Source organism: Microtus oregoni, unplaced genomic scaffold (genome assembly GCF_018167655.1).
Source record: "Microtus oregoni isolate MIOR12 unplaced genomic scaffold, Mior012 000018F_ref0000195, whole genome shotgun sequence".
NCBI classification, from domain to species: domain Eukaryota; kingdom Metazoa; phylum Chordata; class Mammalia; order Rodentia; family Cricetidae; genus Microtus; species Microtus oregoni.
In genome coordinates, this window is record NW_024543077.1 from 9,565,571 (window position 1) to 9,591,533 (window position 25,963).

A 25,963-nucleotide genomic window follows, 5' to 3' on the forward strand; every position below is an offset into this window, starting at 1 on the left:
CTGTGGCTTTACATTCTAGAACTAAATGGGTCCCCTCTACAAATACAGAATGGTCTATCTATGCTGTCTATATGCAACAGTATAAGATGATAAAAACAATTTCTTTTCTAAGTTTATTTCTCTTTTACATGTAGACAGATGCTTCACTTCATTAAGTTCTCTGAGATATGTCCATGTAAGTTTATCATTGATCTATAAAGCTTTGTAAATACAAACAGTGATAAAAAACAGTTACACAAAAGATCACTTCTCCTGGACAAAAATCTAGAATGTGTGGGTGGTGGGCTTCAGAGCATACCTGTGGCCATGATTATTTTAATCGAAGTGGGAAACCACCCCCCACATGAGTGGCACAGTTCTGAGTGGGCTACTGGACGGCAGAGAAGGGACCAAGGAACCCTCATCCTGCTTCCTGCTTTCTGACGCAGACGTGACATGAGCCAGCACATCGAGCTTTGTCACCTTAACATCCCCCCACGTGGACTGTGACTTTAAACCGTGAGTCAGAATAAACTTTCTCCGTTAGGCTGCTTTTGTCGGGGTCTGCTCTCACAGCAACAGGAAAAGAAGCTGAAACAATGGGTTTCCCCTAATTTCTCTTCAAACTTATCAAAATAATAACTTTGCTCTAATTCCTTTACAGCAATCAATATTTCTTGTATCTCCTTTAGGAAATAGAACTGCAGTTCAGAAATACCCTAATTTAAAAAAGAAATGAAGATAAAAATGTTTGGTGATTGATCTCTATATGTCTATTTGATAGCATTATATAAAATAACAGTGTTACTAGTGATAGATAGGGAGATGATACGTAGATGGATGAATAGATAAAGGATAGATGACAACTTCATAAATAATAAAAAAACTATCGTTCTATTAAATGACTTGGATAGAAGTTTGTACTGAGAACTCAAGACTTGATTTTGATATTAACTAAAACGTTTTGCAAAATAAGAATGGATTTCATAGTCCCTCGTAACTATATTTCATCAAAGTGAGTTCTATCAAGTTAGATAATGTAGAATCAAGTAATTGGAGGAGACTTAATGTGGGATGTCTTGGAAGGAAAACAACTCTAAGATAAGCAGACCTTGTACTAATACATTGCACATCTTACTATTCTATGATAGGAACAAGGACAAAAACATATCTTGAAGAATCAATATTTTCCTCCATTGCTATGGTTTGGCTATGGCCATTTCCTCTGGATTGTTGAAATCTGGTTGCCATTGATTGTATTAGTTTTGGGAATTGGGGACTTTTAGAGCAATCAAGTCATCAAGAGACATCCACACTTCCTTAAAAGACTGGGTTCATTCTACAGAAGGTGTCTCAATAAAGCAACACCTCTTTGTGTTTGTTCTTCTCCTTCTATGTCTACTTGTTCTTCTGCCTTCCAAGATGTTCAATGCAATGTCAATGCTTTACCATGTGCTGTGACTCAGCCTTGAACCCTAAGCTGAGTGATCCCCTCTGTCATAGAAACATAAAAGAGACAAAGATACTCAGCTCTTAGGAACAAGTTCTTACACCAACCTGGTGACAGCAATCAGAGCGTGAATCCTAAAGATGGAATGGAGTTCACAGTTGGGGATGCTAGTAAGAAAGCACACTTCTTTTGGTCTTTTCGGGGTTAGGTTGCCTGTCTTAATCACTTTAGCTCTTTACTGCCCTCCGTACTTGTGGGTTTCCTGTCTACTGGTGACCAGCACTGTCCTTGCTATGTTGCTCCTGTGCACCACAGCTCAGTCTCCCTGGACATCAGTCAGTGTTACACTGAGTACACGAGGACTGATACTTTCCCTGAGAAAACAGCTCAAACTTGATTTCAAAGAAATGAATTTGCTGTTTCGACAGACACTAACCAAAGAAGGAAAAATGAAAGGATAACGTAGACAGACATAACTGGGAATTTGGCCATTACCTGATAATGTGATACCTTAATATATTACTAGGTTCTGAAGACTGTTTTCTCTACTGTGTGAAGCTTCTTTTAGACAGGAAAAAGATGTCAGAGGGATATCTAGAAGCAGGACATTCTGCCTCAGCTCCCTATTCATTTTCAATATGACCTTAAATATTAAATTTAAGAACTGTGAGAGCTGTAATCTGAAATACTACATAGAGATTTCAGTTCAAAGATGAGTTGAAATGGGCTTAGTGAGAAGATTATTAAGATAAGTAAAGAAGACTGTAACTTATTAGAAAATCAGTCTCTGGCAGAAGCAATGGGTGGTTGTGAGCAATAACATAATTATCAGAAAAACTTGAGGAGAAAATAAATTTAAAATACCAACAGAAAATAAATAATCTCAATGAGTGAGCACATTTTTTAAATTTCAGGAAAACCTACACTACAAAAATAGTGACTCTAATAAAATCAAAGAGAAAAAGAACCTGAAGTTGGATGAATAGAAAAGCAAGAAGTCACAGAGGAGTTTGCAGCGAGGAAGAATAGGTCTAAAACGTATTGCAAGAAAAAACTAATTAAAACAAGGAAAATCAATTGTCTAATGACATTAGGAACATATTTCACTAATGTTTACCCACTGTAATGTCAGAGTCAAGTTGAGAAGCCTGTGTTGCTAGAGTTGACTTTATCACAGCTGAAGAGATTTCCAACAGGAGTTGATGGAATAACATTCCACTTTTAAATGTAATTATAAGATGCTCATCCCTTGAACTGTTAAGCTGACTGTTCATCTCAGCTTCCATTCACATTTCTAACTACTGCATTGGTTTATGTCATTATTAGGATGATGATGATTATTACTCTCATCATAACTATTGTGTGTGATATTTTGTTTTTTTTTAACACAGGAATGGCTTTCTTTTCAGCCTCCTAAATGGGATTGCAGACATAAACCACCATGCCTATCACTTCAGGAGGATATTTTTACAGATTTTGATGGAAAATGATGTTCAAAAGGCAATATTCACTAAAAATAACAACAAAACACATTAGTATATTACTATAAAGGCAAAGTTATGAGGATTCAGCCACTAAAATACCTTGCTTACAAACTTGAGCTCTTGAATTCAAATCTGCAGCATCCACATAAAAGCCGAGTCTGCCCATGGGTACTGTAACCCAGCACAGTTTGAGGAAGATCCCTGGGTAGACAGTCTAGCCAAGTCCCTGGGTTACCAGTCAGAGACCTAGTCTCAACAACTAACAATGGAGAATAGCTGAGAGAGAACCATGCTTTAAAACTGTGGTCGCCACAACACACACACAGATGCAGATGTATTTGCATACATACGTGCACTTGTGCATATACTCATACATACATATGCCACAAATACGCAAACAGAGGGTTTGTATTGCATAAAATATTCTAATTTAGTTCAGAAAACAAAGATTTTAATAATTGAAATTATAAAATGTCCAGATGTAAAAATTAATGTTTGAATTAATTGAAATATTTGAAAAATCAATATTGTGTCAATAAATATTATGTTTCATTAAGCTTCCCAAAGGTGAAAAATAAGTAAGCAATGATCATCATTTTTACCTATTAGTTTAATGAGCATCTATAACATTATAGGATCTTAAATACCTTAGTTTTTTTTCCTTATTTTAATTTATTGGAAATATATCATAGTTTTAGCCACAAATAAACAATACTGAATTCAGGATTAGTACATCTCACATTCCGCTGCTAGAAATGATCCCATCAAGAACGACATAATTCTACAGTGCATACAGTAAATAATTTGGATGAATGAAGATGTATTAGTACAAGCACTAAGTAATTTTCATCAATAAGACTTATTAAGAGACTCTTTTGAAGCTGTTCAATAAATATTAGCTGATAAGTGATATTACACATGATATATGATTTACCCATAGACCATTAAACCATGATATAAATAAAATAACTTATTTCTGAACTACAATAAAATAGGTTCCTTCTGCTGCCCTACTGTATCAACACTAAAACCTAAAGCAAAAGAGAAACAAATGCTTCAAGATAACTGATTTGGAAAGGGCTGTCAAATACTGGGAAAGGCATTCCTTTGTACTTAATCCTTCAACAAGAGACTCGGATTGAAGAAGGTTCAAAGTGTCTCTAGTGACCGCACCAAGAGTAAAGGGAAGAACAGCATCACAACCCAGTATCTGCTGGAGCTGATCAACTTGATGTAAAACAACATACTTTTAAAATACATCATCACCACACACACAAATATTTGTGCAAGTTCACACTGAGCATACCAGGAAATCTTTGGAGAATTCCTCAAAATAAAATATTTTGCCAGGGGTGTCAGTGGTGGCCAGAATTTGGACACAGATTCGAAGATATTTAACTGTTCCTCTGTTGCCTAGCCTAAGAGGAATGCTTGTCCTTGGTGATTGACACAAAAGGGGGCTCCCACATCATCTCTGTTTGGAAATACTTTAAAGAACACAACATTCACTATTGAAACTTCAGCTGCCTTGTTACAAAACCATCAAATATAGTGGGAGCTTCTTGGAACATTCGACTAACTTTGCTGCTTTGAATTCAGGGTGATCTGGTTGCCAGAACATTTGAAGGCAGTTTGAAAGTTTAAATAGATATGTTTAGATAAAGAGGATTGATTTATCTAATTCTTAGGGTAAACATCTTTTCCAGATAGGCATAAGTAGAAACAGATCACTAAAAACAGATGAATCCGGCCATGGTAGACTACACCTGTAATCCTGTATTTGGCGGGCTAGAGAAGTTGGTTCATAAGATCAAAGATAGCTTGCACTATCTGAACTATATAAGTAAGTAAGTAAACAAATAAATTTCATTAATGTCCTCTGTGAAAATCTTTCCAGGTCTTTGCAGAGAAACTGTATTTTTTAAAGAAATGTTTGTGAATAGGAACTAGAGTGTAAGGGTCTCAAAGAGCCACACCCAGGGCTTTCTAAGCTCTATCTATACAGACAGCCAAACCCTTACATACACAATCCTTCACCAAGTCACAATCCTTTTCAAAAATAGGTCAGATTTCCCAAGAGAGCTAAGAAGCCTGATACCTGCACTCTCGAGCATGTGTGTGTGTGTGTGTGTGTGTGTGTGTGTGTGTATACATGTGTGCAGAGATCAGAAGAGAACAGCAGGTATTCCAGAGAAAGAGAGCGGTATCCTACTCTCACATGGATGCTAAGGATGCAGGCTCAGGTCCTCACACTTGTAATCACTCTTACCCACTGCCCCCGATGTTGCTCCCTGGCCCAAGACTCCTATTATTTTTTCAATAGTTAATACTAAATCGCTTAACATGCCAGTGGACAACACCTGATTATCTGCCGGAGTTCATACCCCCTCATAGCTTCTTAACCATAGCTACTGAGGGGCAATGAAACACAGAATTCACCTCACAATGGTCCTCAGAGGCTTATGTACACTATATAAAGCCACTCTCCTGTCAACAGTACTTGTACTCCGTGGACCACAGAGGGCAGGATCAAGCCCACTGTAAATTTAAAGAGCTTCTTGCTTTAAAGTTGACATGGGAAAGTAGTAAAGACCTCCAAAGTACAAACCTCAAATTGCTTGCACGTTTGCTCCCCATGTGAAGCTAGTATTCATACTGAAACATTTCTCTGGACTTTCTCCAAGACTCTTCTGGTACAAAATACACAGGAGACAAGGCATTCATGAAACATCTTCAAGTCTATAGTATTATTTCTTAGGAGATGACTTGGAAAAGCCATCCAAGTGAAAGACTTTTCCCTTGAGAAGGGCATTGATCGTATGATTTTTTTCTTCCTGACTGAGAATATAATAAATACAGTTTTATTTCTATTAATCTCTGCTCTGGCCTTGAACGTCCCAATAAAATTCAGTGAAACAGTCAGTATTCTTTTTAAGAAGGAAGACAGTTTGTCATAAATATGTTCCCAGCATCTGAGTACACTGAACTTTTATAGATAATGATACCCTCTTTTAAAGAGGCTCATACTGAGTTTTACTACAAGGAAGCTTTCTGTATTTGTTATCAATGGCTACTTTGGAACAACAAAATGCCGAGGGCTCAGTAGTGTAAGCAATGGTAACTTATTTTCTCACAGTTCTGGAGACTGGGAAGTTCAAGAACAAGGTTCTGTTCCACAGGTTCCTAATGAGGGTGGGTAGATGGCTGGCTTCTTGCCTTGTTCTCGAATGATGGAGGAACATAGGGAGAGTATTATCTTCCTATTGTTATAAACCATTATCTCCACTAACTTTTGGCTCTTTCTTAGAACTCTACTTAATGTTAAATCCCTTCTAAAATACTTATGCCAAAATCTAATCATGTGGGGATTTAAGGCAACAGTATTTAAATTTTGGGATTGTAACATTTAGTCCATTTTCATGCCACAAACAGATTCCTGAGCTATGGAATATCTGGGCAGCACATACTTCTAAAATGTCCCCAATCAAATACAATTTATCTACAAATTGTAAAAAAATAAGAAGGGAGAGAAGAAAGAGTTTAACAGAAATGAGATAAGACAACACCAAAAGAAAATCTATTATGCCAATAGGCAGTAAAAAATTCACAATAGCCCAGTAAACCCTGAAGCCTATGTGTGAGCCAAGGACATGGTACAAAACTGTGTAAAAACACATTAGGTCTTGTTTTTGTGGAAATCAAGAATCACAGAAAAAAAATCAGAAAAACATAAAAGAAAAGTGAAAAATTCAAAGCCTCTAAGAATCAATCTTCATTCATTAACAACTTTTTATTAAACTCCTGCAATAGCCAAATACTCAGCTTAACTGGAATCTACATCTTTGCATAGAGACTAAAAATAAAAAAAAAGAATTTGAAATATTCAAACTAATTAAGGATATTAAAGGGAATGTTTTGGTGGTATGAATATATAATCAAGGATAGGATAAGGGCACTGTGGTACATATCTTTAACCCTAGTACTCAGGAGGCAGAGGCAGGCAGATCTCAGTGAACTGGTCCCTTGGGTCTACATAGAGAATATCAAGCAAACCAGGACCACATAGTAAACCCCTGATTCATAAATAAATAAATGATATTTGACCTAATCAAGGATAAATTTAAAAATGATAGTGGTACACAACTGTGATCTCAGCAGGTAGAAAGCAAAGGCAGAAGGATGTTCTATGTTTAAGCCAACTGGAACTATACAGTAAGTTCTAGGACAGCCAGAGCTACATCATGTCATCTGTCTCAAAAGGAAAAAGATAAAGAAGGAGGATAGGTAAGAAGAAAGAGGAGGAGGGAGAAGGAGAGAGGAGGAAGAGGAAAGAAGGAAGAGGAGAAGAAGTTGGAGGAGGAGGGAGGAGGAAAGTGTTTCTATTGGTTATGGTACCTAAGTTAAAATTTATAGAAGTTATGACTGTAATCTAGACAAGAAAAGAAAGAAGGAGATTGTGAAAGGCAGAAGTAACATTAGTGGAAAGGAACTGCCAAGGGAATTCAGAGTACATGAGACATCAGAAAGAAAAGGAAAAGGTGAAAAAATAAAAAAAAAAAACATTGTATCTGAGACAGCAAGCAAGACTCCTGGAGAGAAATCTGGCAGACTATGGGGTCACTTAGAGCATCAAAAATGTAGGAGAGGAGCAAAAGATGCTTCGTTTTATCTTCATGCGGGATCAAAGAAAGCCTTTGAAGTATTTTGATTCTGTGTGTGTGTCTGTGTGTCCATGTGTCTGTGTGTGTCTCTGTGTGTGTTTGTATGTGTATGTGTGTGTTATGGTACAGCTTAAGGATGAGAATGTCGCCAGAATTTTGCAAACATATTAGTTCTATAATGTGAAAAAGAAAATGGAAGAGGAAAACCGTGAAGAAGTGATAACTGCTCTCATAAAACTGTTCATCCAATTACTGATGATGAAAAATAATATTTTGGGGGACAATGGGGATAGTGATGAAACAAAATGGCCAATGAGGACATTCACAGAAGACTCCACAAATAGCCTAGGTAAAGTACCAACTAGGAAATATGGAGGATAGTCACAGTGATGGGATTATCTTAGGATTTTATATTCTGAACATGTTAAAAAAATTGCAGCAATCATGCCAATGAGAATTTCAATTCCAGAACAGACCCTTCTAAGGGGTTAATAAAGAAATTCAAAGAGAAAGATCTGACAGAAGTCCTCAGGTCGCTAAGTTACTGGTGCTGAGAGATTGAGATCAACTGGAGCAGGCAACAGGTGTATTTGCTCCAGTCCATGCACTCCAACAGACCAAAGCAACGGTCAGGGATCTAACTCAACAACAACAAAAAAAAGTGTTTTCATGCACACTTGACATTCCTGAGAACCCCAGGGGTCTGCAGAATCAAGACTATCTCCATAGTAACACTATAAGGTCATTTGTGTCCAAAATGCTGAAGGCACAGCAAATGCAACATGCCTAGTTGCCTTCTTTTAAGATGGTATTAAGAAATTTGCAAAAAAAAAGAAAGAAAGAAAGGAAGAAAGAAAGAAAGAAAGAAAGAAAAAGAGAAAAGACATAAAGGAAGGAAGGAAAGAGCAAAAGACTAAAATGCCACAGATTTCTTTAATTCTGAAAATTACATATTTTCTTATTAAAACTACATGTGTTATTAGCCAATGTTTTCACCATTACTAACGAGCTGACATGCTTTTAATTTCTAATATGGTCAGCATTGCTCGCATAACCCACAGAGATATGTTGAAGACCCCAATGACAGAGCAGAGAATGCTTTCAGTCCTGATGTGGGATTCTTCTCTGCAGGCTGTGAATATGTTTGATTGCCATGAGTTAATAAAGAAGCTGCTTTCGGCCAGTGGTTTAACAAAGTAAAGCTAAATGGGAAAACTAAACTGTATGATGGTAAAAAGAAGGCTGAGTCTGGAGAAGCCATGTAGCTGTCCAGGAGCCCACAAGAAGACATGTAGCTGCCCAGGAGCCCACCAGAACCTTGCCGTTAAGTCACAGCCTTGTGGCCAGTGTGATACACAGATAAATAGAAATGAATTAATTTAAGATATAAGAGTTACCCCAAATCTACAGAGAAGCCCTGTCTAAAAAAAAAAAAAAATGAAAAACAAAACAAACAAAAAAAAAAAACAAGAAAAGATATGAGTTATCCAGAAATACGCTTAAGCTATTGGCCAAGCATTATTGAAAATAACAGTTTCTGTGTGTTTATTGTGGGGTCAGGCGGGACAGAAGCCTCCCCAAACACGGACCGACAAGTTTGTAAATTGACTTAAACAATTGGTGAAGCTTTCTAGGGGACATCAGTCACAAGGGTGTTTCATGAGCAACTAATGTGGCCGATACCATCAATCTCAGCCAACACTCTTTCTGACTAATATGCAAAACAAACATGCAAAATATGAGCTTGTCCCCCCCCCCAAAAAAAAAAGCATAAATGAGAAAGCCAATATTCCATGCAGGTACCACACGGGCTTGGGACTGTCGAACGTTATACCGTTAAAATGTTTGTGGACTTCTGATGTTTCTGGAGATATTCCTTTGTGAGGAAGGACAGAATCCTTCGGTAGAGCACTCTGGTACACTTTTGCAGACAGTGAGCAACATCCGTCCTGCACTTCCAGAGACACACTGACCATAGAACAAAGGCTTAGGAAAGAGTGCTAGGAACTACCTTGGAGTTCATTTATCAGAAAAAGAATAGCATTCAAACTGTGGCTCTGCAAGTCATGAATTTCTCTATCGAGAGAGTTTAGCTATGCTTTGGCAGTTCATGCGAAAGCTCTGAAATTTCAGTGCAATCACTTTGTCCAACTCAGCCGCATTCCCATCCTTCGCAATTGGTCAAGTGTGTGGCACGTAGCAGTTGCTCAGCAAACCCATACCCCACAGAAACTGTCACCCGGCTGACACGACCTCACAGCCAAGGCTTTTCTGTCACACTCACTAAGGACACTCCCCAACAACACACGGAAGAATGGATTTATGTAAATCCCATCCAAAGTTGGCACTTCCCATCCTTAGATTAACACCTCTCACATAATCATGTATACAACACCCTGGGAAACTAGCTCTTCCTTCATCCCACCTCAGGTCCTCCCAGTGTGACAGATGTACTTTACATTCAACCTCTTGAATGTCATCCACACCTCCCCTCCCCATTTTGTCTTCTCTCTGCCTGCTCCTCTGATTTATACTCTATTTTTTGGTAACCTGTATTTCAGATACTTTTGTGGGAGCATCTTTTATTTCTCACCTCGCTATATTGCTCTGAAATAAATTCATAGATTAAAATTGAATTGCTAAATTTCCTGTGATTGTAGGACATACACAAACATAAGCATTTAGGTGTACATATATGTCTATGAGATAGCTAGAGTTATGGAATTATTAATAATCCATGTTGATAAATGCCATAAATATGTCTAATAAATTTTCAAAATATCTCTTATTTTAGTGTTTCTAGTGTTTTTAAAACCTCAAGGCAATGAATGCATTATGGTCAAATTCAGGAGGTCTTAGATATGTGTGCCCTTGTCCCAAAAACCAGGAAAGAATAATAACAAAAGTATCATTCTTTATTTCTTTTCCCAACATCTTTTTAAAACATTCTCGTGACTTTGTTTAGAACCACAGAGAATAACATTTCGCTTTCCCTGTATACAGATGACAGTCAAAAGGTGATCGTGTATGTGAGAATACATGTGAATGTGTGTGCATATGGTGTGAGTGTACACTCACGGGTTAGTTCGCCAAGCATTCATGTGTGTGTCTACTAACCCTATTTCAGGAGGAGGCTTTAATATTGCCTAGGAGAGCAACAATAAAAGAGAAACAATCGGTGTATTGTATCTCCCTGATCTAAAAAGATGGGGAAATGATTAAATAAGTCAGTGGGTGGAACTAATCCAGTCTCAACAGAGCAGCACTGTCATAGGAATCACCGTAGATTTTAAAGGACAAAGTGGATGATTCAATCTCCCCGGAACACTGTGTCTCAGCTGAGAGGCTTCCAGAAGCTGTGATAGATTTACATATGCTCTGTCCCTTCTCCCCGACTTGCCCAAACCCTTTCTCTTACTGGTGACTCTAAGAAAGAGACCGACAGTTCAACACCCTGAATAATGTTTTAGGATATATTCAGAAGATATTCCTCATCAACCTGGTTCAGGGAAACATCCAAATATCTACCCACGGCCTCATAATTTCGTGTTATTCTGGGTGTGGCTATACCACTTTATATAGCTCATCTCCTTATGTATCTCCATATCAATACATAACTCTCAAGCCAATATACAACATTATTGTATCTTCATAAATATATGCAGTTGTGATGCTCTTAAAGCATGTTAGATTCCAGCTGCAAAAATAAGAACTTTATACATGGAAAAGCATGTCTTTATCTAATTATTATTACATAGCATAACTTCAAAGAAGAGGAAAAGCCCAAATTAGATATAAAAGAGACGCCACGCGCACAAATTTAACGGGATATCACAAGTTAGAGGACATGAGATTTAGCTTCTTCCCTGAGCATTTAGTTCAGTGTGAGCATCTAGAAACAGAACTTAGGGACATAGCAAATTGAAAGAAAATGTAGGCCATGTGTGAGGCTAGCCAGAGGGAAGAAATCACTCTCTCGAGGTCACAGACACCATGAGAAGCTTCAATGAGGCTTACTTTCCCCACTGTGGGTCTACCTTTATCCAAGAGAGGTTTGCTGTCAGATAATAGCTCAAGCTACTCCTCTGAGAGACAAGGCAGAGAAAGCGTACAGGAAAAGGTGTAAACTCGAAAGGGATTGTAACCATACAAATTTCGGAGTGATGTGTATATTCCCTGTTCATTTTCTCTCTCTTTAGACTTTAAAAAAAAATTTTCTCGGTAGCATTAAACTGCAAGTATTTACTATCACATGTATGAACGTGTTTATATGTGCACCCTTATGCATGCATCACTTTCAAAACAATTTTATATGAAAATTGAAAAGATTGGGAAGAACAGCACAACAGTCTTAGAATATTAAAACTCACGCATAACAAGATACGAGGTATAATAGTTGCTGACCTATCTTCCGAATAATTGCTGCTTAGGTCCAATCTGTTAAAGGGAAAGGAAGCAATAAATTTGAGCCTAACTTACCGCACATTTTAATTGCACAATATTCCCAAGGGGTGTCAGGGTCAAGAGTATAGCACCATGGCCTCGGCTTGCCATCAGGATTGCGGCAATAATTATCATCAAAGCCCTTGTCGGGATATCTGCAAACCACACCAGGAAAAGTGTCACGTAAATCTGCCTGCAAACACCATCCACAGCCCTCAATTCCCAGAATAGCTTTCCACTTAGCCTGGTAGCCAGAGCATGGAAAAGATGCGTTTCCCACCTTTTGCTTTATAGGGTCTGCCAGTTGCTAACTGCCCGATTTCATTTACACATCATTCCACTAAGGATCCAGCATCACCCTCTTTGTTACTAAAGTAGGTCCATTTTGGACCTGTCCCCCAGTTAGGATCGCCAACTGCATCTCTTTTTCCACAGAGTCCAATTAAAGACAAATTTCACAAACATGACCTTGTGTAGAATGTTCATTAAGGGAGCAGGTTCTCTTCTAGGGCAGGCTTAAACTTCAAACCGAAGTCCGGTTTCAATAGCTCTGCTGCTAATGACAGCTCAATTTTGGAAATGGAGCCTTGCTAGGTCATGCCCTCCCCTCCACCAGAGCAAGAGACAAACTCCATCACACCACTTTCCCCACATCCCTCCTCCCTTTAAATTAGCAGCACCCTGCACTGGTGGTTTGAATTTAATTGCTACCATATCCTTTCTGGTCTCACTTAAAAGAAATGACACACATTTAAAAAAATAGAGTTTTCATTCCATTTACAAGAGTAAAGAGAAAAAAATAAACAAAAACATAGAGAAAAGTTAAAAAGGCAATTTACACCAATTTCTAAAGAAAGGTGGAGATAGAATAACTATTTGCCTTTTAATCATTTATTATAAAATTAATTCCATTTTGCTTTTTTTTCTCAACTCAAAATTTTCACATGACATTTTGGCCATTTTAAAGTGCATGAGGCTCAAACAGCCAGAGGATTGTTTTGTGTTGTCTTTCCTTTCCACGATGGACATGAACTGTGCTAAGGTACTAGACATGTGGCCTAATTATCTAAAGATGCTAGAGGAAATTTGGTTGTACTTAGCAATCTACTGTCTGCCAAAAGGATGGGTCTATCAAAGTAATCATTATCTCATTAGCCACATTGTACTGTTTCTGTTTTGTTTTGTTTTTATCTGTTTGTTTATTGCTATGGGAAACAAGAGAAGGCTCTGCTACTGCTTCCATTCTGCATCTTTCTGGCAGTTTTGGTCAACAACCTTCCTTAGTTTAGCAACTCAACTGAATGTGTAGCTACTGTTCTCAAATGTCTAACCATGAACCTATCTTATCACGCCAGGACTACGTCCTGCAGACCCCAACAAATGTGGCAGAAGCCAGAGTAGAAAAGCTAATACCACATTACCTGGCTGTGCGCTATAATAAAGACAGGATTTTCATGGCGGTTTGTTACAGAATAAACAACAGTATGTAAACAGAAAGCTATGGGAGCAAGATCTGATGAGATGTTACCTTTCGGGCAAGAATTTGTGCCGGTGAGGTGTCTGATGATCCCAGCGCTGACAGGTCTTGCCTGACTCGGTGTGATCCATAGGACCCCGGTAGCTTTCACCATTGCAGGTCATGCATTCAACTAATAAAATTAAAATATGCTATGTTAATTGTTTCTGGTAGTAAGACCAATACCATTGTTCTGTTTAGAACAGTAAATTAATCAGTTATTAAAAATTCAATAGCCATATACTCTGTCCTAATTTTAAATTGGGATCTTATGCCCATAAATAGCAACATAAAAAAATACCTATGGAATGTAACGTGTATTTTATATTATATTTAACTTAATTCCATCCAGATTTAATATAAGGACATAATGCTGCCTAATTTTTGGTAATTATTCAAAAATACATAAAAATTTGAAATATAAGATGGACCCTCGCAGACTGCTCCCCTTGAACTACAGTGTAAGACCTTAGAGCATGTATCACGAACACACTAGTGGTTCTCACTCCGCCTGCCATCTCTACACACACGCATACGATCTTGGGACTTAAACTAAGCAGGTATAATATATCCATTAAGAACTGACATACTTAAGAGAGCAACCAAACAATTGGTCAGCTACAACTTAAGAACACAAGCTTTTGCACGCAAATTTATAGGTAATCACAGCTCCATTTTGTTAGTAGCAATTCATGCCGAGCATGTGGGCAAGCTAACATTCTTACCTTACGGAAGATGACCTGCTACTGAACTCCGTGCGCCCACTCTTTAAAAATGTATAAGCTGATCTAATTATGCAGGATCATACTGATGGCTCTGTGGGTTAATTAATTGTGCACCTCTGGCTGGTCTCAAGTCACACTGAAAACTGAGGCCCATCAACTAGCTGCAAATGAGATTTCTCAAACAGAAGGTTGATTTGTAGCACAGCAAGCATCCTGTGGAATAAATCATGGCATGGCTCTCCTACGAAGCCGTCTGGCTTCCCCAAACACATCATTTGTATCTCATGAGCACTGATCATCTAACTTAAGCTGGAGTGAGGAAAGATATTAATGTTAAAATTAATTTATCTGCTGGATTCTTGCCTAATAAATATTGGGAGTGTTTCGGTATGTGACATTAAAATGGTCTCTTCTTCTGAAATGTTTACTTTAATAACATAATGGGACATTCACTGTTAACTGTCTGAATATATGATCCATGTATTGGAGTGTCCATCTACTTTCTTTTCCTATAGGATAATTCATGAATTAAGACAAAGGACCAATTCTGCTCCTTGCATGTGATGCAAAGATTGCGCAGGATACAGTCAATAGGCACCGGAACTGTGAAGGAGGGTGGCGTCACGAAGAAGGGTGTTCAGTTTAGACGCTGTCATCCACACCAAAATGCTTCACATAGGTTACAGCTAGTAGTAGTTCAGCTTTCATTTGAATGGAACAAATTTATTTAGTGCTCTCCATTTTTTAAAGGATGTTAAGCTCTGATATTTTCAATGAAAATGGCACTGTTCTTGACGCTTGTTCCTTTGTATTCAGTGAGAAGTAGATTACCTATTCCCATTGTAATGTACCGCTCAAAACTGTTTCTGCAGCTTGTAATAATATATCTGCCAATTCTAAAATGGAATAGAACTATTTTCTTGGAAGCATTCCTATGGGAATTATTATAAAATATTTTCCGACTTCGAGTTTAACAGCATTAGGAAAAAGTTGCTACACAGATGAAATTCGTGACTACATGGCACGACTACTTTCCAGAACGAATGTGGGAGATAAATCTGCCTCCACATTAAATTGCATAAAAGTCACCTTCAGCTCTCCTTCACTGTCAAGCCCTTGGTGAGCAGGGTTGGACTGGGTAGCAGTGATATGGTCTCAGAAGACCCTGATGTTGCTGGCAGCAGGACCCCACCGTGTGATAGGATCGAAACTTCTATGTGTTTGAGGGAATAGCTTTCGGAGACATGTTTTTCTTGGGTGTTAAAGTATAGACAAAATTAATAACATATACAGGAACAAATAAGCAGTAAATGGTGGTAATATTTAATAAATTAATTAGGTATAAGTTAGAAAACTAATGTTAAGTTGTAGGAGGCAAAGCCATTGTGGGGGTAAAAAATGAACAGGCCCTCTTAGAGGTCCAAGTAGTCCCTCTTTTAAAAACTACAGAAGAAAATATGATCATAGGATCTTATTATTTCAAATAATAAAATTATAAAGCTACTTGATAATTACTAACTCATTCGTAATGAGGCAATCTTTGCCACTTACCACTTAATAAATGAAACCTAATAACAGACAGCCAGTTCATCATATCGTCTAAGCTCAGTGGATTTTGAGAGTTCTCCTTCGTGTTTCTAGTCACATCATATGTACGTCAGTTTTACATGTTTAATACCCTTTTTATGAGTAGTTCTATGGTCCATGGGTGTACGGACAAAACTGCTTATTTTGAATTTTTCTTCATTAAAATCCACATAGAACTTAGCTCACTTTAGCTTGAATTTAAAATCTCCCAGTTCAACTCATGATGCCTGAGCATGTTTAGTCAATAGGGCAGGTGTGCACTCACTTCTAGAGGTCGGTTCCGCTGTTATCAGACCTCCAGAAAGCACTTATCTGCACGCTCTGTGACATCGTGAATGACAACAACACACGTCTTCCACACCAGTGGACGATGGTCTCCTCTAAGAGATGTTTCATGACCTCAAACTGCTGAAGGATGTTAAGGAATTTCCTCCTAAGCATAGCTAAAAATAAGAGTGTTTTAAAATACTTCTTTTCTAGCACTTATATTTGCCATCACCCCTGAGAATAAATGTCAATGTGTTTGCAAAAGGGGAACGAGGAACGAAAATCATATCCCAATAAGAACTAGGAAGGGAATGCGGGAGTTAGGCTGTACAAAGTTTGGACCAAACTACCTGCCCTCTGAAATACTTTCTCAGACCAAACGAAAGCAGTAAATGTACTTGCCATTGATTCTCAATCTCGGAAAATTATGCTTGCGGAGATTTCCCTAAGCCTAGAGATTTATGTTCTTTCATGTGTAATTTAGAGACCAGAATGCATTGCAGACTTATTCGTACAAAACAGACTTATTCATAATGTTATCACAGATGCGTTTATTATTTTTAAAAGGAAAGGAAACAATGAAGATGTTGAGGGAACAGAGTATGACAAGGGATGGAGAGGAGCAGGTTACAGAGACACACTGTCTAGCACATGAACTCGAGCGCTGCAACTTAACCAATGACAAACATATTCTCCTTCTCCATGACAGTGAGCTAACAACACCTTTGCTTCCGTGATAAATAGCAACATAATATAGAATAGATATTCATGGAGGATATAGAAAATACTGCATTAATAAACAGGTATGACATCCTACTATAAAAACAGACAGAATTCCAGAGGTCTCTTCCATTCCCCAAGTACTTCAAAATCCTAATAAATCTGAAAATGATTTAATTCATGTTTCGTCTGGATTTGTGAAATCATAGGAGCTTTGTCAGAACTGAAAAACCCAATTAATCCTGTAGTCAGATGACTGAGAGAAATGAAACCGTACACAATGCTCAAATGATCTCTGTACCGTCTTGCTGGCCACCCAGCTTTCCAGTGCAAAAGGGAATACAGAACATGTTCACAGTGAGAACACAGTGCAGGAAGTGGCTAAGGTGCTCGCCTTCCAGGCAGCGTGGGACCCCAGTTTGATCTTTTCAAACACCGTTTTGAATGGCACTGAGTTGCAGACATGCCTTACGCGTGGTTGCAGTCACCCCCAAAATAAATTGGAAATTTGAGTTTGGGGGAACCCCAGCATATCATCTCTTGAATCTATCCAGTCTGGGCTGTGTGGCTTCAAAACAGCCTTAACCACATTTCTTCAGAAACAGGGGCTGGATGGACAGCACCAAGACTATCAATCAAAGACAGTTTTATCTAGGGCAGTGGTTCTCAACCTTCCTAATGCCGCAACCTTTTAACACAGTTCCCCATGGTGTGGCGACCCCGAACCACAAAATTATTTTGCTGCCATTTTATAACTGTCACTTTGCTACTGTTATGAATCATCACGTAAATACTATCTGATACACGACCCCCAAAGGCTGGCCTAGATTCTAGGCCCTCTCAGGGGGTCCATGGTAGCAGAATTAGAGGTAGGCGAGCTTCCGTGAACAAGTAAATGCCCACTGTTCCTTTTCACAGAAGATTATTCCAGGCTGGTGTTGCAATTCACATTGGTAACTGGCGCTGTTACCTTGCATGAATCTGCTGACGCCAAGTTTGTGATATGTTGTGAGAAAACGCTCCCATTACTATCTATGCTTGCACTTGAATGAACAGCGTATTCATTGTAACTGATTCATTGCTGTTAATCTTTAAGGTGAATTACAGTTCTATACACGGGGGGCAGGTAGTGCCCCACGTGGTATTCAGGTTCATTTACCTTCTGAACACTGAGGAATGTCACAGACTTCGTAGCGTACCTCTGGATTGCTTGTGAAACACCAGGGTCCCCCTTCTTCCCCTCGAGGATTTCGACAGTAGTTTTCCTGTAGGTCTTTATCGCGATAGCTCGAAGGCAAAAAGCTAGTTTTAAAATGATAATCATCACAGTATAAGAGCATGCAACATTAGTGTGGGCCTATTAATTATACTAGTTACTGGGTATACTTTCCCCAAAAGTAGAGCAGCATCTACTCATGTAATTTAGCATGTACTTTAATTTTGCTATTTCCAATACGCTTAAATACTTGAATTTCATCAAAATTTACCTAACTGAACTATCTGTATCCCACATCAAATCAGTGACTCCTAGCCTCTAAATTTCCTCAAGCCCAAATATTCTGAAATATAATCATGTTTTATAAAATACAATTTCAACACTCCAAATCACAGGTAACAATTTCTCTGACTTAGAAAAACTTAAGCCACATATCTGCAGTTGACTTCTAGACCTCACCTTACACTGCTTATCTAGGGTCATCATTTGCTTATATATTGCTTTCCTCAGGAGGGAAATCACTCACTCAAACACACACACACACACGCATGCACACACACACACACACACACACATGCACACACACACACATACACACAAATACACCTTGTTTCTTCACAGTTGAGGAAAAGATTGATGACATAGCATGAGCCAAGAATCCAGTATCAAAATAAGCCCAGGTACCATTTTCAACTCTTTCTCATAACAACTGTGAGATCCCAGCAAATAATTTCACCCCTCTGAACCATTTGCTCAGTAATTCACTAAGAACCCAGCACTTATAAGAACTTAGATCTCATATGGCTGCTTTGAGAACTTCAAGGAGATGATGAGACACTTGACAAATGACACCAATAATTAAGAGACCCAACTCATTGTCAGTGCCGTAACAAGGAAGCCAATGGATTATTCTCTTCCAAAGGTTTGAAAACAATGGCTGAGATTGAGATTTGGTGTTCTCAGTTTTAGTCATTGGGTATATTGAGATCAATTTAATAGCTTCACCAAAAATATCTAAAGATCTAGTGGTAGTCTGTGACCCAGGAGTATACTCCAGCAAGAGAAAAGGAGAAAGCAGTCTCTGTATGTAATGCTTACAGTAGTGAAACCTTACTTGTTCACTACAAAGCATCACAACAGAAGACCATTCTTCAATAGGCAATGCCAGTAAAAACATTTCAACCCAGTCACAAGTTTAGTAGTTAACTGGGCTTTTGCTAAAAGATGTCTCTACGTTTATTGACCTCACTTCTGTGCATGAATACAAGCTATAAAGATCTAAGTCTCACATTAAATATGATCCAAATGAGTTTTCTATCCAGCGACATGATAGTTGGGAAGCAGATAGGCTGATTATCCAGGGCTGGTCTGCGACATGAATTGAAAGATCAGTCACTACATTTAAAGTTATTATGTACTAAGCAAAAAGGAAAGTGAGAGAAATCGTTTTAAAAATAAAGATGTTATACCACAGAATGATTACTGGCGTGCATCCTATTCCAAGCAACATTTCACAATAGGAAGTTTTGTCTGAGCATGAAGGAATGCCACTGTCAGGCCTTCCAAAGACATAAACTGGTGCTCAAAAATTAAATAGCCAATCTAAGACATTACTAAACATAGGCAAGGAACCAAACTAGCATTGTAAGAATTAAGCAATTGCAAGGTGTAGCTCCCTAAAGTGCTCATATCCTTACTTCGCCAGCATTTTAAATAAAGGAAATAGAAATAAGACATTAGGTCATGTGACTGATGGAAGTTATAGTGCAATTAAAGGTAATTATAATTTTAAAGCCTTCACAAGAATCGATTTTGAAAAGTAAACCATTTATCTTTTCTCAGTTGTAGTCCTGTCATTCTAGAATTTTGTGTCTGTGTCCTGTGTTTGTAATATTGCCTGAAATATATTTTCTTTCATTGATTAGCACTTCTCCAAATTTTCATAGTAAATTTATAACAAAATACCTCTCTATCAGAAATAAAACTGATTTTCACTTCGTATATTTGATGAAGTAACTTATCAACTACATTTACTTAAGAAAAGTCTATTGTAAATTTACATTAGGAAAAGGCAGTGGTAATATTAGTTATGAGCCATCGCCGTATCATACATTCTTATCACCTGGTTGGTGTGGGAATGATGCTCCCCAGACAATGATTTATTTAATTACAGGTTTGTCAAGAGAACAATATCATACTGAAGACACTAGTGATTTCAGAGAACTGGATGAGAGGAGGTGGGGAGGATCTGCCTGGGAGGAGAGGTGGGGAAGAACTGAGAGAAGGGTATTCCATAATCAGGATGCACTGTGTAAGAAAAAAATATCTGTTTTCAATTGAAGGAAAAAAGTTTCAAATCGTAAAATAAAATTGCCCAGTTTAACCAAAGAAGGAAGAGATTTTAGAAAGTGTTCTTTTAAAAGTAGAAAGTAGCTGGAGGATGGGTGGAGGGAAAGAGAGAAGGGGACGGGCGAGGAACACGGCCAAAAGAAGAAAAAAATTCTCACTGGAGTTAAAGTCAGAAAATGAAGGGAAAAGATGTTCTTGTTTTTATAATTATGAGTCAATTGACATCAAATTCCTCTTTGGGTCATAGAGGTTAAAGAGCTTCTCATTTCTTTATTTGGTGATTTTGACCTTCCCCCAAGCTAGCTGGCTTTTTTCTGTGTCACAAGGTGTTCAGGCTGATCATCCTCAACATCCCACACTTGGCCAGGGTATGAAGCCTCACCCGCTCTTTCACTTATAGGTGTTCATTAGACAAATGTTTATGAGAACTCGTCACACTAAAGGCCTGTGCCAGCCTGTGGGGTCTGTACCGAGCTGGTACTCACACAGATACTATTTTTATCTCTGTCCTTGCTGTTAGCAAAGTTTAAGAGAGATAAGTGAAGAAATATTTAAAACTGGGTTATGTCCAAATATACTCTAAACCATAAACTAGGTCTTCTGGGTGCTAGCCTCCCTCTTTTTTTTTTTTTTTGCTTTTTAATATAAACTGTGTTCATCGAAAACTTGATCTATTCTATCATCTGCTTCATTAATGAATGCTAGGAAGCCAGTGATGGATATAGATGTAGATATCAGGTCACCTGACTCTCTGTGAAGCTTTTGTACTAATTTCAACATCTATCATCATCTTTCCATTAAGCCATTTGTAAAATATTTCAGTTTAGAAAGTCAACAATAAATCACTCTGCTAGGCAAAAACATATTTCTTTTTTAAATTAAACTTTAGTTACCACCTCATTTTACAGAGTTAAGCTATCATGAAGCTAGCCCCCCAAAACTGCTAATTGATGAAAATTAAGTATTGTTTTCCTTAAACAAAAGGGGATTTGGATAATATATAAGATGCCTATGTTCCTTGGCACAATATCTACTTGGATAGGAAAGTCAGTTCTCAGACAGATTCATTTCACATTTACTCCTGGAGCAGAGAATGACAATCATAGAGAATTCGGGTTAAAATAAAACCTCGACTGAGTCTAGAACTCTCCTGGTCTAAGGTTGGATTGATTTTGATCGGATTTCTTTGCTAGTGAAAAGTTTGGTCTAACCATCAACCCATGAGTTTTCTTCAGTATGCACACCTATAATAAGGCAGAACAAAATTCATTGTATTATTTCTGATCTAGAGGCAATATCATGTTTTAGAGGCATTCTTTTAAAATTGTTGTAAATTACTTCGGAAAATCGTCGTTTCCTATTATTGAAATACTACTACCGACTTGATCAACTTGGAGAGTCACTAGCTAGGGTTCGTCAGGCAAAGTCCCAAGGTTTCATTACCACATTGGACAACCTAACTTTTATATTATACTTCAGTTGGTTAACTCATATATGTTTGCCAAAACAAAATCAATCTTGGAAGCATATGCTTTTTAAAAGTAGAAAGGAACTGGAAGGTTGGGGGTAAGAGGGAGGGGAAGGGGGATAAGAACATGGGGGAACCGGATGGGTCAGTTTGGGGGAGGGACGGAGAGGGAGAGCAATGAAAGAGATACCTTGGTAGAGGGAGCCCTTATGGGGTTAGGGAGAAACCTGGGGCTAGGGAAACACCCAGGAATCCAAAAGGATGACTCCTAGCAATAGGGGAGAGGGTGCCTGAACTGACCTTCCCTTGTAATCAGACTGGAGTCCAGGTGAAGACAGGGAAGAATAATTATATGAGCAAGGTGGGGTCAAGATCATGATGGGGAAACCCACAGAGACAGCTGACCTGAGCTAGTGGGAGCTCACGGACTCTCGGCTGACAACTGGGGAGTCTGACTGGGACTAAACTATGTATGCACTTTGAATGTGGGTGGCAGTTCTGTGGCTTGGTCTTTTTGTGGGGCCTCTGGCAGTGGGACCAAGCTTTATCCCTGGTGCGTGAACTGGATTTTTGGAGTCCACTCCCTAAGGTGGTATACCACGGTCAGCCTTGATACAGAGGAGAGGGGCTTGGTACTGCCTCTACTTGAAATCCTAGGTTTTGTTGCCTCCCCGTGGGAGGCCCTACCCTATCTGAGGAGTGGATGGGAGGTGGAGGGAGAGGTAGGGAGGAGCAGAAGAGAGAGAGGGAACTGTGGTTGTTATGTAAAATGCATAAAAAGTTTTGATGTAGAAAGGATTGAAATGTGTATTCATCAAGGGAAAGGAATCACATTTTGCTATTACAGACAAGTCAGAAAGCACATACTACAGGGAGACTCACGATCTCATGCTGGAAGGTTGCTGCATATTCTGGGTTTCCTGTGAAACTGCCTTGAAAACACTAGACTGTTTGGGATATGTTTGTACTACGTAACTAGGAACATAAAGCCATGTGCTGTGTTATTTGTCTAAGTAATAAACGAAAAAATCAGGTTAACTGTCTACCGAGTTAACTGTGTAACATGGTAAATTTAAGCCTCGGCTGAAGTTTCTAACCAGATAGAACTGTTTCAAACTATTTATTATTGAGACTATTTATGAAATAGGTCTGGACATTTGATTCTCTGGTGCATGTAAAATGTTGATGTTTTTCCTCCATGATGATCAAAATCTCATAAGCCTATGAATATTGATCTTCAAATACTTTTCTTCTGCTACAGTGAATAAAGTTCTCTTCAGTGTAGATATGTAATCTACACATAAGATTCTCATGACTTCAGCAACAGGTGGCATAGGACCAGCAAGCCAGTTAATCTGTGGCAAGAGAGCTTTGACTAAGGGGCTCCAGTGTCGTGTGCCCTTCAGAGCCAATCAAGGACCATTATCGCCACCCCTACTCTGAAGGATCTAGTTCAGTCGATCTGTTTGTAACTTTGGTAGTGGGACATTCCAAGGTTTGCAGTGAGTCATTTTAACACGCAGCCAAAGCCGAGCTCTACCAAGGATTAAACACACCTTTTGTGAGGTCTAAATCATGGATTCCCATGAATTCAAAGTACCCTCTCAAAGGCAAAAAGCAGAGAGAATCATTTTCAATAACAAATTGAGACACTGCGGTTAAAAAAAAAAATGCTAGGCCATATTTAAATAATAAATCTGTGAATCTTTTGATGGCTCAATAATAATCTGTGTAAGTTTTGGCCTTGTGCAGGTCAGCAAACTGACTGAGCGGTGGTGGCAGGCTGTACGATCCAGAGGACTAACGAGTAACTAACTGTTCACTTGCAAACAGACAAGCTTGCTTCCTCTTTTCCCCATGCTGTTCTTACCTGTGCTCATGGGGGATCATGGAACCCCAAGGCTGACATTTGATGCCACTCTTGGTGATGGATACTGTCCCCTTGTAGCTGCTTCCTTTGCCAATGATGCAGTTTCTGATATAGTCTATTGATTAACAGAGAGGGGAAAAACGTTTAGAACTCCGTGAAGCACATGCTGTGCTCGCTGGAGAGGAAAAATAAGAATCCACTTATGCACGTGAGTCATTGACTGATGCAAACCGTTTCCAACGACACTGAAAAGTCGCGTAAAGCTGGTACTAGTGTTTTAAAAGTAGAACATTTCAGAGCAAAGCAAAGCAAGCAAGTCAAGCAGTCATGTTTTAATTTTGAGTGTATAATAGAAGCTAACCACAGAGATTATTCTTCATCCTTTAATTGAATGAGTTTACAAACTCCGCTGGGTAGACCACTGTGGCTTGATGAATAAATACACCTAAGAAAATATTAAAAACAAAACTTAGGTTACTTCCAGAATCTAGTTTAAATTCTGAAATAAAATGTAAGAACGTGAAACTGATCTGTCTTTCCTAGCTCAGCAAAGTCGTGTGCGTTTGTTTGGTTTCACGGTTGCTATTACCTCTCTGTGTGTGTATTTGGGTGGCGGCGTGAAATGACTACGCTGGTCAATTATCATTCTGCATTTTTAAAGAACACCAGCTTCTAGCACAGGGAACTGAATTCTAAACAGGAGCATGTGAGCTTTAGACAAGAAGATTTGCAGCTAGTCAACTGGAGGAAGACTGAATAGAGGGACTTCCTGTTTGGTGACAAATCAGACTTCAGATATGTAAAATTATTGGGATATGTAAAAATTGTTCTGTTTCTTACTATTGGCTTTTGCTTAAAGATCCAGTAAGTTGGCATAGAGGTGTCTATATTTGGCATCAATATTCTAATTCAAGGCTATAATAGATTCTTACAAAAAATTAATAAAATAAGGATCATTTCAGAAGTTCAATTAATAATTTTTATTTCACATGATGAAATATTTAACCTGTTAAAAGCATATCTAATATTCTATAGTTACCACATTGGTATATTTTTGCTTTTAAACAGTGGAAATATTTACATATTATATCATATATAATTTCACATAATAGACAAATTAACAATTTCAATTGTTCAATTAAATAATTTTAAAGCATGCATACATGAACTCAACCTATTTCCCCCAAATCTTTGTGCCAACCACCATTATGATGAGCCACACAAAGTTGTTATAATTGAAAATACTACCTTAATCTTAAAATTTGCCACAATATAGGGTATGCTGATCTCATAACCTAAATCACACATCAGAAAATGAATGTAGAAAAAACAAGCTAAGGAGGAAGAGAGATAATTAAGGGAAATCTGGGAAGCACAGCCTTCCGTCTAACGCGGTGTCCCAACAATCATAGTCAAGGCACCAGGTTCTTCTGCCTTAATCAGCAACTGACTGAGTCACAGATCAGAACCTGACCAGGACACCAGCAGGGAAGACCTAGTGGCGAGAAAATGCAAGTGTAGAGATTACCCTTCATTTTGTCATGTAGTGCTTAGAAAGAAGGCCATTACCTTTGTTTTCATAGAGGTCAAACTCATGGCCAAATCCCTTCTTCACTCCACTTGACATACTATTGAAAGGGAACCAGTGGCATCGTTTTTTTGTCTTATCAAAAACAAAGGCCCTGAAAAAGACAGCTGAGTGAAAAAAAAGAATAGCACAATTCAACAGTTCTGGTTTTCGTTCTTAATGGGCACATGGTTTACCAAGGAGGACATACAGAATGGGGCATTATTGCATATTAAAATACAGTGGTGTGTGCGTGTGTGTGTTCCTAATTTTGATGGAACAAACAGGAAAGACAAAATAACAATTTTTTAGGTATCAAATAGAAAACCAGATCAACACTATGTGGAAAGTTTTGAATTTAATCACAATGACTTGTAGAAAAACTGAAGGTCCCAAAATTGCATACAACAACTACCTAGATGATTTCTGAAGACTTTTAATAGTTTTGTAAGTGTCCAGTTAGTTAGAAGGTTTTAGTTATATGCAAGTGATTGCATTTGTGTATCATCATTAGCATGCAAAGCTTATAATATACAAATATTTTCTTAAAATAACACATCCCCTGGGCCTGATGATGTAGCCCTTGTCCAGCTACAGGGATGCTGAGATTGGAGAAATATATTGAAAGCCTATATAGACTACAGAGTAAGTTCAAGGCAGA

General features: G+C 38.3%; 1 protein-coding gene across 2 annotated transcripts in view; it reads right to left on the bottom strand.

Moving 5' to 3' along the window:
* LOC121459077 (hepatocyte growth factor-like) overlaps positions 1-25,963 on the bottom strand; it is a 64,880-nt gene that overhangs the window by 27,994 nt on the left and 10,923 nt on the right. Inside the window, exons 3-7 of one of the 2 annotated variants that reach the window (XM_041668587.1) lie at positions 25,305-25,417; positions 23,736-23,850; positions 17,992-18,119; positions 13,546-13,666; positions 12,054-12,172 (exon numbers count right to left, since the gene is read on the bottom strand). In XM_041668587.1, coding sequence (XP_041524521.1) covers positions 12,054-12,172; positions 13,546-13,666; positions 17,992-18,119; positions 23,736-23,850; positions 25,305-25,417 — 596 coding nt within the window. Of the gene's footprint in view, positions 1-12,053; positions 12,173-13,545; positions 13,667-17,991; positions 18,135-23,735; positions 23,851-25,304; positions 25,418-25,963 lie in introns of both variants that reach the window. The other variant, XM_041668586.1, reaches the window with a different exon arrangement.